Source organism: Sturnira hondurensis, unplaced genomic scaffold (assembly GCF_014824575.4).
Source record: "Sturnira hondurensis isolate 20B ecotype Veracruz unplaced genomic scaffold, ASM1482457v3 Scaffold0008640, whole genome shotgun sequence".
NCBI classification, from domain to species: Eukaryota; Metazoa; Chordata; class Mammalia; order Chiroptera; family Phyllostomidae; genus Sturnira; species Sturnira hondurensis.
In genome coordinates this window covers 9050478-9063918 of record NW_028081271.1, presented here as the reverse complement: position 1 = coordinate 9063918, position 13441 = coordinate 9050478, and the positions used below count along the sequence as shown (strand labels likewise).

The 13441-nt window shown below is 43.6% G+C and overlaps 1 protein-coding gene across 5 annotated transcripts in view; it reads right to left on the bottom strand.

The window, feature by feature from the left end:
• Positions 1 to 13441, bottom strand: part of MTUS1 (microtubule associated scaffold protein 1) — a 129256-nt gene that overhangs the window by 22426 nt on the left and 93389 nt on the right. For 4 of the 5 annotated variants that reach the window (XM_037055250.1, XM_037055251.1, XM_037055255.1 and 1 more), the window contains 2 exons: positions 9249 to 9463; positions 1390 to 1456 (listed from right to left, as the gene is read on the bottom strand). In XM_037055250.1, coding sequence (XP_036911145.1) covers positions 1390 to 1456; positions 9249 to 9463 — 282 coding nt within the window. Of the gene's footprint in view, positions 1 to 1389; positions 1457 to 2480; positions 2642 to 9248; positions 9464 to 13441 lie in introns of those variants that run through there. The other variant, XM_037055253.1, reaches the window with a different exon arrangement.

Here is a 13441-nt window from a genome sequence, read left to right as displayed (position 1 = left end):
GTCATCGGAAAAGTGACTTTTCCACCAAATGGAAAAGTGACTTTTCCACACAGAGTCCTTCATTTCCATAGCCCAGAATGAGGTCAGGAGAAGAGGAGCCCCTGGCAAGTGGGGTGCTAAGAATCTGGGGGTTTGCCAAGAGTTTGGTGTTGCCCTGCATGGAGGGGTGGGAAGAGAAGAAATACAGAGAGCAGTCTTGACCTCACATGTACAGCTATTTGATCTTCGTCCTGGGGAGGAAAGAGTGTTTGCGTCTAGCACATGGTGCTCGCAATGCTTAAACTCTGGTCTTACCTCAAGAAAGATGAGCAGTTTCTCCTCGAACCAGAGGACACAATTCTCACCTCTGGCTGTAGCCTTTGCATTATTGATACACATACCTGCACGCAGTGTATGTGGACATGCAGAAAACTGCAAATGGCAAGGAGCTCGGCCTTTCAATGAACTACTCCAGACTTAGCTAAAGCAATACACACACACACACACCCCCCACAGGGCACCCCCAAGGCAGCCAGTTCACTTCCACATGGAGCTGAGGCAGGGGAGGCAGTACTGTCTCGGCCGCAGGAACCCTGAGGACTCTTCCAGGAGAGATGAGAACCCAGGCAGAGGCCAGCTGGGAGCAGTGGAGCCGGGTGGGTGGCGCATGCTCCAGAGGCCCATGGCTGCCTGTGGGACTGGGTCCTGAGTCACCATCCACCCTGTTCAAATAGTAAGATTAGACCAGGGACGAGCCTCCTTCAGCCAGGCTCCCCCTAGAAGCAGCATCCTTCCAGCTAGACTCACTACTCACAACCCTCCCCAAGGAAGTGCCATCGGATCACTGTTCGCAGAGAGGGAATTTTCTCACCACTCTCCAGTATGAAAAGTGGCTCAGAAAAAAAAATGATGGAATCATTTACCAGGAGCCAACACAATTACGAAAATCATTCTGTCCCTCTCTTCAGGAAGAGGAGTGTTTTGGTCATCAGCAGCTCTGCTAGACCCAGTCAGACCAGTGCCAGGAATTCTGTGAACTTTACATCAAGCTGCCAAGACTCAAAAGANAATTTTCTCACCACTCTCCAGTATGAAAAGTGGCTCAGAAAAAAAATGATGGAATCATTTACCAGGAGCCAACACAATTACGAAAATCATTCTGTCCCTCTCTTCAGGAAGAGGAGTGTTTTGGTCATCAGCAGCTCTGCTAGACCCAGTCAGACCAGTGCCAGGAATTCTGTGAACTTTACATCAAGCTGCCAAGACTCAAAAGAAACGTCGATAGTAAGTGTTTGCACAGACACCCCAGAGGGGAGAGCGTGCCCCTCCAGCCACCAAGCAGACAGGCAAAGAGGACTGCCCCATCTGCCCCCGCCCGGTAATACTTAGGGGGAAAAACAAAACTCTTACCCAGCTCTCCCCGGAGGTTAACAAGTTCTTGAGATAGGGCTTTGTGTTGTTTCAGCGCTTCCTCCCGCTGCGGAAAACAAACATCAAGTTACTAATGTTTTCAAGAGGGTCCCTTTCAGCGAGGCACACATTTGTTATCTCCAGAAAACCGAGACTCAGAATCGAGCAACCGAGATACGAATCGTTTAGGCGAACAGTTTGTGTTGTTTGAAAACACAGATGTCCCTTAGTTGTTAAGGAAATTCGTGCTTCAGAGATCTGTATTTTCCCAGGTCTGCGTGAAACTTTCATGTAAGGCCCTGGAAAATATTTACTCGGAGCCATGCCTCACTGCTGGTCTGTAGAACCTTTCGGCTAATGCATACTGTACTTAAGGCGTAATGCAGTCTCCCCCTCCAAGGGCACCACAGGCCTAATCAGTCTAAGATAAATATTTAATGTTCTAAACACATGCACTTGTGTGCACTTTGTCCTACAGTTGCACATTTTAAAAGGAAGGTGTGTTACAATCCTGTACTTCTAAAAGGAAGACACAAAGTTTGTGATAAAGCTATGGCAGAAAAAAAATCCTCCAAAGACAGAATTAAATTGATTTTACTCAGATACACATGATTTTCTAAAGATTATAATATTTTTGAATTGGCTAGAATTCTAAGTAGATGCTAGAAAAATTAATCAAAGAAAACCAGGAGGCTGTTTCCGTACTAACAAAGCAATTATCAATCTTGCAAAAAAAAAAAAAGAACAATTTCCCGGCGACCAGCCACTCACAGCAATCGCACATACACACACAATATACACACATCACACAACTGCAGCAATGAGATGCCCTTTCAAGTCCGGCAGAGTCCCTCGCCCAGGGTGTAAGGAAGAAAACAGCAAAGTCACAGTTCTCTGGAGATGCCCCCCTCTGACCAGCCAAGCCGGAGCTCCCACCGCCCCTTGGCCACAGTGGTGCAGAAGGTCATGATTCCCGACCAGTGCCGGCAAAAGTCGCGTGTCATTTAAAGCATTTCCCCGTAATTCCAGACCACCTCCGCCTTAGTCCCTGACATTCTTCCAAAAAAGCACTAGAAACAAACACTAATTACCCTTGTCGCTGCACATGGAGAATAGAGGCACATTTTGCTGCCGGAGCAGCCCATTTTCCAGCTTCTGGCTCCAACTGTCCCCTCCCCCCGCACTGGCCAAGAAGTGCACAGGTGGCCACGCCACCCACCGGTCTGTCTACTCTGGCAGCTTTGCCAGGAGGAGGGTCATGGGTCCCCAGATGGCCTTACTTCACGTCCTGCAGGTTAGCGTCTGCCTCGGCCGGCTCTCCCTGCACAGAAGCTGATGCTGCAGCTTGCGGCGCCTCTGGCACAGGCAGCCTGCGATCACTTAAAGCCACAGCCCTTCTTTTATGGAAAACGAGAGCCAGGCATTAGCCTGATCGATCGCCACTTACTGAAATACCAGCAGCTACGGTGGCAAGAATAACTGACCTTTTCTGCGTGGATAATGGACTTATTTTTAGATTTGTGAGCCTTTTTTATTCCCCTCTCTAATTGAGGTCATTAGATTATCTCGCTCACTCACAGAAGAGGGAGACTGGCGTCTGGCACCCGCACAGTGAATGAGCTTGGGAACCAGGTGTATGACGATGCATGTGGGTGTTGCAACTCTAGATTTGACATGACATCATAAAATGGTGTTTCCCACAGAATTTAATCTGGATGTTTAGAGCATGGTCCACTGGCGTTTTAAGAAAAAGCGTGAAATTCTGATTTGAGAGTCGAAGATTAGATAGATGTATTTGACAACTCCTATTTTTTACTTTGTAAAATAGTGTCTCACTAAAGAGCAAAGGAAGTCGATGATACGCTTGCATGGTCATATGGATATTTCACAGTCACTGGGATTTAGGAAACTTTCTCTGTGAGACATTTCCATTGTAATGGCATTCAAAACGCCTGATTTTTAAAATGCAGAAGTGAGTGTTCCCAAAATCAGAGGTCGGGTAGTATGTGTTTCAAAAATAAAGAAGTACTAGAATTTCTAAGGCAGAAATTAAACTTTGAGGGAAATCAACCTGGAAAAAATTAGAAGTTGAAAAATACATATATTATACGTACTTCTCTTAATTTCAAATTTAAGCCCCAGTTCTGTTTGGTTAGTAATCTAGTTCAGGTAAGCACCAGCAAATTTTGTTACTCAAGCTACAAGAAAACCAGAAGACGGTTTTATCGGGTTCAGACAATCTGGCAACACACACGGTGAACTGCTTACAAGGCACTGGTGCCAATGGTAACCAAATTGCTAACAGGAAGAAAAGCTGGCAAAAAGTTCTATCGCTTTTCCATAAAAAATTCAGTTGGTATACAGTTTCCAGAAGTCATTTCATGAAAACTTTTACATCTTATCACAGATACATACCAAGTGACCTTTTTGCTTATTAAAGGGATTGGGGGGACAAGGGATTTCGGTACCATGGGGATGTTTCTCCCAACTCCAGCGCCCTCGACCCTCCTGCCTTCAGTGCCCGGAAGCCGTGGACATCTTCCAGTCTCTGTCAATCCTGGGAGCAGGGACGGGAAAACCGTGAGGTCGTCGCTGCTTCTGCTTTGTCCAAATGGGTGTGCCGAAGTCAGTCAGGCTTCCTTCCTGAGGTGCCCTGAGTTGCTCTTTCCTATTAGCGCTCCTCCACCCAGGTCCCGATCCTTGTCCGCCCGTTCCTGGACCATCAAACACACCCCTCCGCACCGCCTTGCAGAGGGCTGCTAGGCCATCCCATGGTCCTTGTACACGTAAACACACTCATTCGGGGAGAGTCTTCTGCTGAATGCACAACAAAGTCAACAGCACCCTGAGTGCCTGAACCTCAATCACACAACTGCTGCTGAGACTCCTGACCCCTCTTCTGTCCAAGCCATGCCTGCCACACGTGTCCCACCTGCACACTCTGGAATGCCGCGTGCGCTTCACCTGACCCACCGTGTAAACCTTCGGGGAAAGCTGAGTGTCAATCACAGAGACCACCCCCTTCCCCAGATGCCCCCACAGGACATGTATCACTCTGCGTTGGCTGGAAAATTATTACCTATTACCAATTCACCAAGCACCATTCCAGATACTGGGAAAAACAGGGGAGACATTTAAGACACAGTCCCTGCCTTCGAGAAGCTTGGGACCTAGGTAGAACTAGAATGTCCGGGCCCAGCTCTCTCACCGTGACTCAGAGAAGATGACCTCGTCTGCGGGGAAGCAGCACAGCATCCTGGAAAAACCAAGGGCTTTGGACTCAATTCTATGTGATATGCTGACCACAGTGCCTAACAGGTACGCACTGTTGGTTGCGGCCCAACTCTCCCTGGTAGCTTGCCCTTTAAGATACTTACCTTTTACTGACGGATGAGAAACTGTGTTTTGTCACTGAGATAATGCATTCTTTATAGTCCAGAGAACAAGTTTATTTCATTCTCTTTATAACATGTAATTCTCAGTGTAACATGCAGAATGTCACACACTGTGACAAAGAGGGAGGTGGGACTCTAGACAGAAAAATGCTTTTATATTCATACATTAAATACATGAAGTGCTCCCAGGGAAAAAAATGAATTCACCATAATTTAATTAGGACGCCCTGGGACACAAGCACTTAGTTCCTGGCCGCCGTCCCACCAGCGGGCCTGGGTTTGCTGGCTGTTGAGAGCGAGCAGTGCAGCGGGTGGCAGGAAGAGCCACGTCAGGCGGCTGAGGCGTGGGCGACATCTGACCTCTTCCCCCAGGTGACAAACTGTGCCCACTTCTGTCTTTGTTCTGAGACTACTTTCCCTAGAGTAGACTGCTAGCATCATTGAAAATTCACCTTTGTGTAGGTGTTCCTTCAGGAGAGACTCCTCTTGCAAAAAAGAGAATTAGAGGCACACTGGATAGCCAGTCAGAGGTTGGGGGGGTGGCCTCGAACCTGCTCAGGCTTACCTAGGATCTCACCTGTAGACCCTTTGAAAAAGACGCTGGGCTTACCACCAACACTGTCCTGCACTGTGGCAGCCAGTACTTGTACTTTGGGTACAAGTACGCAAAGATGAAGCAAGAACTAGAGCTAAAACCACACTGTGTTCTTTGAGAAACAGAAAGTGCGGTATTAGTTTCCAGGTTCATGAGACATTTATGAGAACTTCTAGTATGTAATGAATTTTGTTTGCCACTAAAGTGGTTATTAAATAGGTTTGCAACAAAAGGATAAGTTGATGTTCCAGCATTCCTCACAATCAACCATATTTAACCATAATACGTAGTTCCAAAACCATTTAGACAAAGTTAGCAATAACAAGATATATATATATATATATATATATATATATATACACACACACACACACACACACAGAGATCAACATACATCTACAAAATCTGTATCAATCAATCACTTCTATAACAGAGGGTTAAGAGAAAATTGTTTGGAGGAAATTGCTTAACTTTTGCCCTGGTTATGTCTCTCCTTTCCAACTGTTTTATAACAGTGCCCTGTACACATTAGGTAATGAGCAAATATTTGCTGATTGATTATAAAAAGCTAGCAAAGAACACTCACATAAAGACTGTATATGTTCAGCTCACATCTGGGGGCCCATCCTCTCTACTCATTCATTCAGTCATTCATTCAGTCATTCATTCAGGTGTTCACTGTGTGTCTTTTACGTATAAGGCACGGCCACAGCTACCTGACTGGCTAGGTACCTTTTACATTAACTGCTACCACATTAACGGCCACAGCTACCTGACTGGTTTCCCAAGAAAGAACTAAACCCAGATCCAGTGAGCTTCCCATTTGAAAAATCAGAACAAGCACTAACTGCTTACCAACAATACAAGGTAGAGAAAGGCAGAAATCTAAGTGCATCTGGAATCCAGACAGCAGACAGAACCTAGAGCTAGAAGGACCCAGAAAGTCTTCATGCAAGGGGGAGTTTTGAGCTGAACTTCTAGAAATTCAGAGGAGTCACATTACGCCGGCATTAGGACCGAAACTAAGAATAAGATGAAATTCACGTACAGGAAAAGTATCCCTAAAGCTCATTCAGAATTAGCTGTGCTGCGACTGACAAAGCATCTCTCAGTGCGTCCCGCCCCGTGAGGTTTCTCCATTAGAGTGGGAACTACTCCTCCAACTGAGCACCTGATTAAGTGCCTGTGGCTTGTGTCTGGGGGCCAGGTCACACGGGAGAGAGTATCTTCAACACTAGGATCACGCAGTGTGGAAGGCTGGTGCCCACGAGGCGTTTAGGGACTGAGAACACAGCTGGAGGGACAGGTGACTCCTGTCTCCCACCTCACACCCACACCTGGGCCTCTGCTCCCTGCAGGGCACGGGAGGCAGGACTGCCTGATCTATCTCGTTGGCTCTTTTACCCTTGGCTGTCTGTCCGTCCGATGAATCTGCCAAACTGAATGCAACTTAAATGCAGGCAGCGAGGGGACTCGACTATGAGGAGGATCCGAACATGTACGTGTTGGCGGGAAAGGCAGCAGTCCACTAACGGTATCTGAACAAAGGACAGGAAGTTCATAGGGGATTTTGAGCTCATAGTGTCCGAGACCTGGGTTCAAGTCCCCATTCTCCTCTTACTAGCTGTCTGATGATAGTCACGTTTCATAAAGGCTCTATGCCTCAATTTTCTTATTTGTAAATTCCAATGTATGATGGTGGAGAAGATTTAATAAGTAAGAGTGTCTGCTACTTAGTGAATACTCGATACATGTTAAACGCTCCTTGCTTCTCCTCTCCTTCCCTAGCTATGTAGCTGGAACATCCGGCAGTGAGCGTAAAGGTTAAAAAGGGCAGTTGGTGCCAAACTAGAGTCTCATATTCCCAGTTGTACACCAGCTATTCAAAAGAACCATTACGTGAGCCATGCATATAATTTTAATTTCCTAGTAGGCACAGTTTTTTTTTTAAATTTAAAAGACTAATGTTAATAAGACATTTTCTTTAACCTAGTATATCTAAAATAGTATCATTTCAACTTATAGTCAATAGAAACATTAACAAGATAGTTTGTTCTTTTTATGAAAAATTCTAAGTCTTCAAAGTCTGTGTGCCTTTTACATTCACTGCAGATCTCGATTCAGCCTGACTGCCCTGTGAGCGCTCAGGAGCCTCAGAGGGCTCCGGCTGCCATGGGGGACAGATCGGCTGCAGACAATGAAGAACCAGGGAAGGTTTAATCTACAGAGCGGAATTCTCTGGAGGGATGAATCTGTTGGCAGTGCCTGGGGTGGATTAGAGGGAAGAGTGCAAGCCTGCAGACCAGTTAGGAAGTCGTCCTTATAACCTAGGGGACAGTTATCTGGCACCTGAACAAGGTGGCATCCGTAGGATAAGAACAGCAGGGATGAACAGGAGAGACACCGTGGGCTGGGAGGTCACAGAACCTGGCGACGGACTTAACGTGGGAGATAAAGGAGAGCAAAGACCTGAACACAGGGGTGTGAGGTTAGATATAATAAAATGAACAATTGGCTCATAACTAAAAAGACAAATGAATATCTAGTTGTTCCCTCAACTAGATATGACGTGGTTTCACTTGGTTATAGAAACAAACTCTAGAATTCCTTCCTTGCATATTAAGAAAAAAACAAAAATACCATTTACTACTATATAGTTTAAAAACTAGGTAAATATCTCCCTCTCAATATATATATATATATTTGGATAAAGTTGTAGAATGTTCATCAAATAGTCATCCACACTGCCTACTAGCTTGGTAGCCCGTCAAAGGCACAAACCAAGCCTCATTCACCTCTGTCCCCCCTGCCCCTACAAAGACAACCACAGACATCACAGAGGCCTCTGCAGGAAATAAATACAGAGTTCGTGGGACTGAACTAAACTGCACAGCAAGCAAATGGACCTATTTTCTTCTTGGGATGTCACGCATACCTCTCTTTAAAACTGGGATTTAAAAATATCTAAAGAGCCCTGGCTGGTATAGCTCGGGGGACTGAGTGTGGGCTGTGAACCAAAAGGTCACTGGTTCGATTCCCAGTCAGGGCACATGCCTGGGTTGTGGGCCAGGCCCCCAGTGGAGGCCACGTGAGAGGCAACCGCACATTGATGTTTCTCTAACTCTCTTTCTCCTTCTCTCCCCCCCTTTCTAAAAACAAATAAGTAAAATCTTTTAAAAAATATCTAAAGAGCTCATTATACTCAAAGCCCATGGTGTTTCCCCTTAGATTGTAGTATTTGTTGCTGTGCCAGAAGCACATGTTCATAGAAACTTCGTTTTCTCACTGAATTGTAACTAGTTCCTGAACTGACATCCCTGTAGCATATGGGCTGGAGGGGGGGGGCAGGTTGGCGGGGGCGGGTAGTAAGTAAGCAAAGGAAATCTGTTCTGCATTTGTTGTACCACAAACTATTTTAGGAATGGACAGAAATTGTTCAGAGCTCCCGGACCAATACTGGGAGTTAGCATGAAAGTGTTCTTTGACCTATAAATAATATACAATCCACCTCACTTTTCAAAGCGTTAAACTAAGTGTGATCAGGAAAGTCACACTTTCAGAGTTAGACAAAAATGAAGTGAAAAAATGTTAATGTTAGTCACTGGCCAAAAGTATCTCTTAACTATTGTTGGTCTAAGAGACTCTACCTAGAGAAGACAGAGAAGTTCCCACAGGAAATGTTTTCATCCCACATTTCTAGAGAGTCACTCAGGTATCAAGGGAGTTGGCAAAAGCATAATCACATGGATTATATGATTTGACCAATCATCAACGTAAAGATATTCAGGAAACGAACCGGGAGCCCCGCCCCCACCCCATCTCTGGCCCCCGCCTCAGTGAAGAAGATACTTGGGGGCACACGACCTCACCTCCGACAGCAGGCGCTGAATCAAGACCGCCAAGGCTTCAAACCTGGTGTTACCGCAGGAAACAAGCTGTTTCAGGTGCAGGATGAATCTGCTCTGGCTTTCACATTTTGTCTTACACTGGGCCAACTCCAGCGCTTTCTCAGAGGACAGCACATCTGGAGACGTCTGCGTCTGGATGCATAGACTTCTGGGAGTCTTTTGTCTGCCGTTTTCAACTGCAAAGAGAATTAATAATAGGTGGTCAACGGTATGATTTCGGTTTTTATGATAATCACCACACGCATTCAAATACAACTAGAGAAGCCACAGAAATGCGGCTGCAGTTATGTTTACATAAGGAAAGCATATGAATGAGACCTGGAAGTACTCAGGTATCTGGAAGTCTGGAATATCTGTGTCAGAAACACAGACAACGGCTTTACTTCTGACCTTAAAAGATTTCTACAGGGCAGAGAACTCTCTCCACAAAACAAGTAAGTTTAGCAATCCAGAAACAGAAAAACTGCATACAAAATAACATTGGTTTCATAGCTTCTAATTTTCTAGGTAAATTGGAACAGAAACCAGACTGTCACAATTCCTCTAATTCTATATTCTGGTCACATATGCTGCAAGAAGAAAAACCACAAATTATCGGACTTTAAATGCCTTTCCCTCTTCCCACGTTTTACCAACTTCCCATCCTTTTCCTGCTGATGGCCTGGTCATTACAAAGATTTATGCTGCAGACAAGACATTCCCTAAATTTAATAAATCATCATGTATATAAAACCTACTCACATGCTGTCCTTCATCTTTAAGTTCATTGCCAAGAGTCCTGCACTCTTGACCACACTTCCATTTCCTACCAAACACAAGCTTCCTTGGTTTTGTCCCTTGCAAGTAGTAATAATGACTTAAATATTTTTTAGAAGCGCATGCTAATGCTCAGAGCCATCTGAGGCGCCATGCCAAGTTAATTAGTCACTTGAATGGCTCTGTTTTAAATGAGAAACTCTTCCGTTTCAGAGCCATTCCAAATGTCTCAGGCCCTTCAAGTATCAAACAGAATCGGGGAAAACAGGAAACAAGCTGCTTAGCTTCTTGAAACAAGCAGGCCACATAATCAAAACAAATCTCCATCTGAAAAATAAAAAAGCTACAAGAAACCAAAAGAGAACCCCACCTTTCCTTGTGGGCAATCCCCAGGGCGGCCCATTCTGTGGCAACAAACAGACCTCGGACAGTCTTACCGACAGTACTCACTTTCTCCAGTTTTTGAGGGGAAGGAAAACCACAGTGATTTCTCGCAGGAAAAATGAACAAAGAAGCCTCAGTTTTCGTGTCCCAAGGACCAATGGTAAAATAGGCTCAATATGCTTTTTAAGTTAAAAACAGAAAAAAAGGGCTTTCATTTTCTGTGCTTGCTTTCCATGGTTAACTCGTATTGGTATTAATGCTTGAAAATCCTCAGTTCTAAAAAGATTAAAATATCTACTGTGTTTTAAAATTACTTGAAAAGAGGGGGGACGTGTTTACCTGTTATTCTTTATTAGCAGTCACTAATAGTTGTCTGTCGATAATTGCCAATTCCCCAGCAGATGGAAATAATAACTAACAGTAATAATACTAAAATCCTGAAGGAAGAACAATTTTATCGAGTCACTGAGTTCATGAAAAATAATCTAAATATTTTACAATATGTCAACATATCTGAGCTTAGTATTCCTTTACATTCTTGTTTCCTAAAATGTTTTTAGAAATTATTTCCCCTCTAATATAGGAATAATAATCAGTGTTTTACTGTTCATAGAATGTCTCGCTGTCCTCTCTTTTGATCCTCCCAGTCACTTTTGATAGGGAAGGGGACATTCAAGGATGTAAAGGGCCTTGCCCAGGTGTGGACAGCACCTACCCAAAATGCACGGGACAGATTCAAAGTCAGAACCCAGGCCTCTGAAGCCAAGTCTCCACTGGGTCCATGCATTTTGGAAAGTGGAGATGGGGTGGAAAGGTAATATAGTTTGTAACTAAAACTAGATAAGTATGCAATAATCTGGATATAATCTTCGATATATTCAAGCCCATTAACTGAGAACTCTTCAATAAACCTACATATAAACATCTATGTTTTATACAGTGTTTTACATATTTTATACAAACAGAAGAGCAATAAACATTCTTAACTGTTTGGCCATCTAGAATTTACTGCAATATATGTAAATATAAGTTCATTCTTCTGATTGATGACCATCGCTATATGTCCTACCAATATTTATTGAAATAGTCATTAGTTTATTGATACACTGCTTTGAGTTCATTTCTTGAATCCTTAACTTACATGCTTGATTTTCTTAACACAATATCACGGTTTTAAAACTGTTAGGTTATAATTATTTACAAACTCTGAGCAGTAAACCTTTCATATTAACATTTTGGGAAAAAACATTCTGTAATATTCTTATTTACTTAGTTGCTCAGATGGATTTTAAGATTCAGCAGTAAGGTGTAATAAGTTATTTCATAAGAACATATAATACAGTGAATGAAATGAAAATTAATATTATTAACCTTTGTTTTTCACACTCAGGTTCAGAATACAGGCACCACCCTTATAGCACCACACTCTCTGTTTTCCTTCAAATTATGTCTTATACCAAAGTTAGGCCATAGTTAAGGATTTACACTTGGCTCCTTGGCAAACTAGTATTTTTTCACTGTATTATTAAGATTTTAAAAAATTTAACTTACATCTCCACTGAAAGTATTGCTAGTAATGGTGTCTGGCTCAATTCCTGGTTTCTCAGTGGATATAAAGTATATTTTAAAATCACGTATTTGCATCATGGTATGAATCTGTCAATATCTTTCCTAAGTGTTTAAAAATTGAGTTGGGTGTGCAGACTCCTTATTAGGCCACCCAATCCATTATGATTCTTCCCTGACTGTAAGTCAATGGCTGTTGTCAAAGGCTTTTCCGATGCCACAGCGGCTTCCAATTCCTGGGAGCGGCTGATTTTTTCAAACACATCAGTGCGACAGTGTAAGCTGTTCCCCAGCTTGTTGTCTTGTTGTCCCCAAGGGAGGCTGACGTGTGTGCTTCCTTTATTTTACCTCAGTTGCTTTAGCTTTGGGTAACGAAATGGCATTAGTGCCTATAAAAGTCCAAGTTCCACATTTTGAAACCGTCAAATTAGCCAAGGCATCATCTATATTCTTTGAACATTTAGATAATTTTCTAGGGCCCCAGACTATTAAGAATGTTAATAAGATCACTGTAGAATGAACTGGAGTCATTTTTTCTAAGGTACACTCTGGAAAACATCAACTGTCCAAGTGCGACTGCGTTTCAATCATACAAGTGTCCTGGCCCCCAGTGGCCTTTCCATTTGTGCTTTGCCTGGCAGTCGGTTCAACTTCAGACGTAGTTAAGGGGTGCCAACGTCAGCCACCCGGAGAAATGGGGGAGGGAAAGCGACTGCTTCAGTGAAACCCAAGCTGCCCGCATACCAGCCTCTCTTTCTTGCAGACTTTCTGTGAGGCCTGAGGATTGGAATTTCAGGAGAGGAGGAAGCCCACTTCCCCGCATCAGCCTCTAGGTGTCCAGCCGTGGAAACCAAGACATCACGCCTAGAACACAAAAGCTCTGCCTTGAGAGGTGATACAACTCATCAGCTCTGTACGTCGTGATGAAGTTTTAAACGCTACCCAAGAATCTCACCCAAACATTTAAAACCATTCTGGCCATGTTTCTCTGCCTAATTTCATTGACTCGCATTGATGTTTGAAAACATAAAAGCTTTGGGAGAAGCCGTCTCTAACACACCCTACCACAAACTATTGAACTCATGGCTGGGAAGCCAGAATTTACCCTAGTATTAATACTACTTGGGAGTAATGACATCTGTAGAGGCATCTGTTTTCATCGCACCCTTGTTCACAAAGAAAAGATCAAAGAAACAACCTGAATGCCCATGACTGCAGGACTGGTTAAATACTCTACAGCACATTTATATACTGGAACCTGACCTGTAATATAGCACTAAGACGCTCTCTCTGGTAAATGAAAAAAAAAAAGAAAAAAACACATACACCAAAGAGAAACATGGATAATATGCCCTACTGTATAAAAATGGGAATATAAGACCATATTTTTTGTTTATATATGCATAACAAAATTATTATATAATAGATATAAAAGTACTAACAATGTT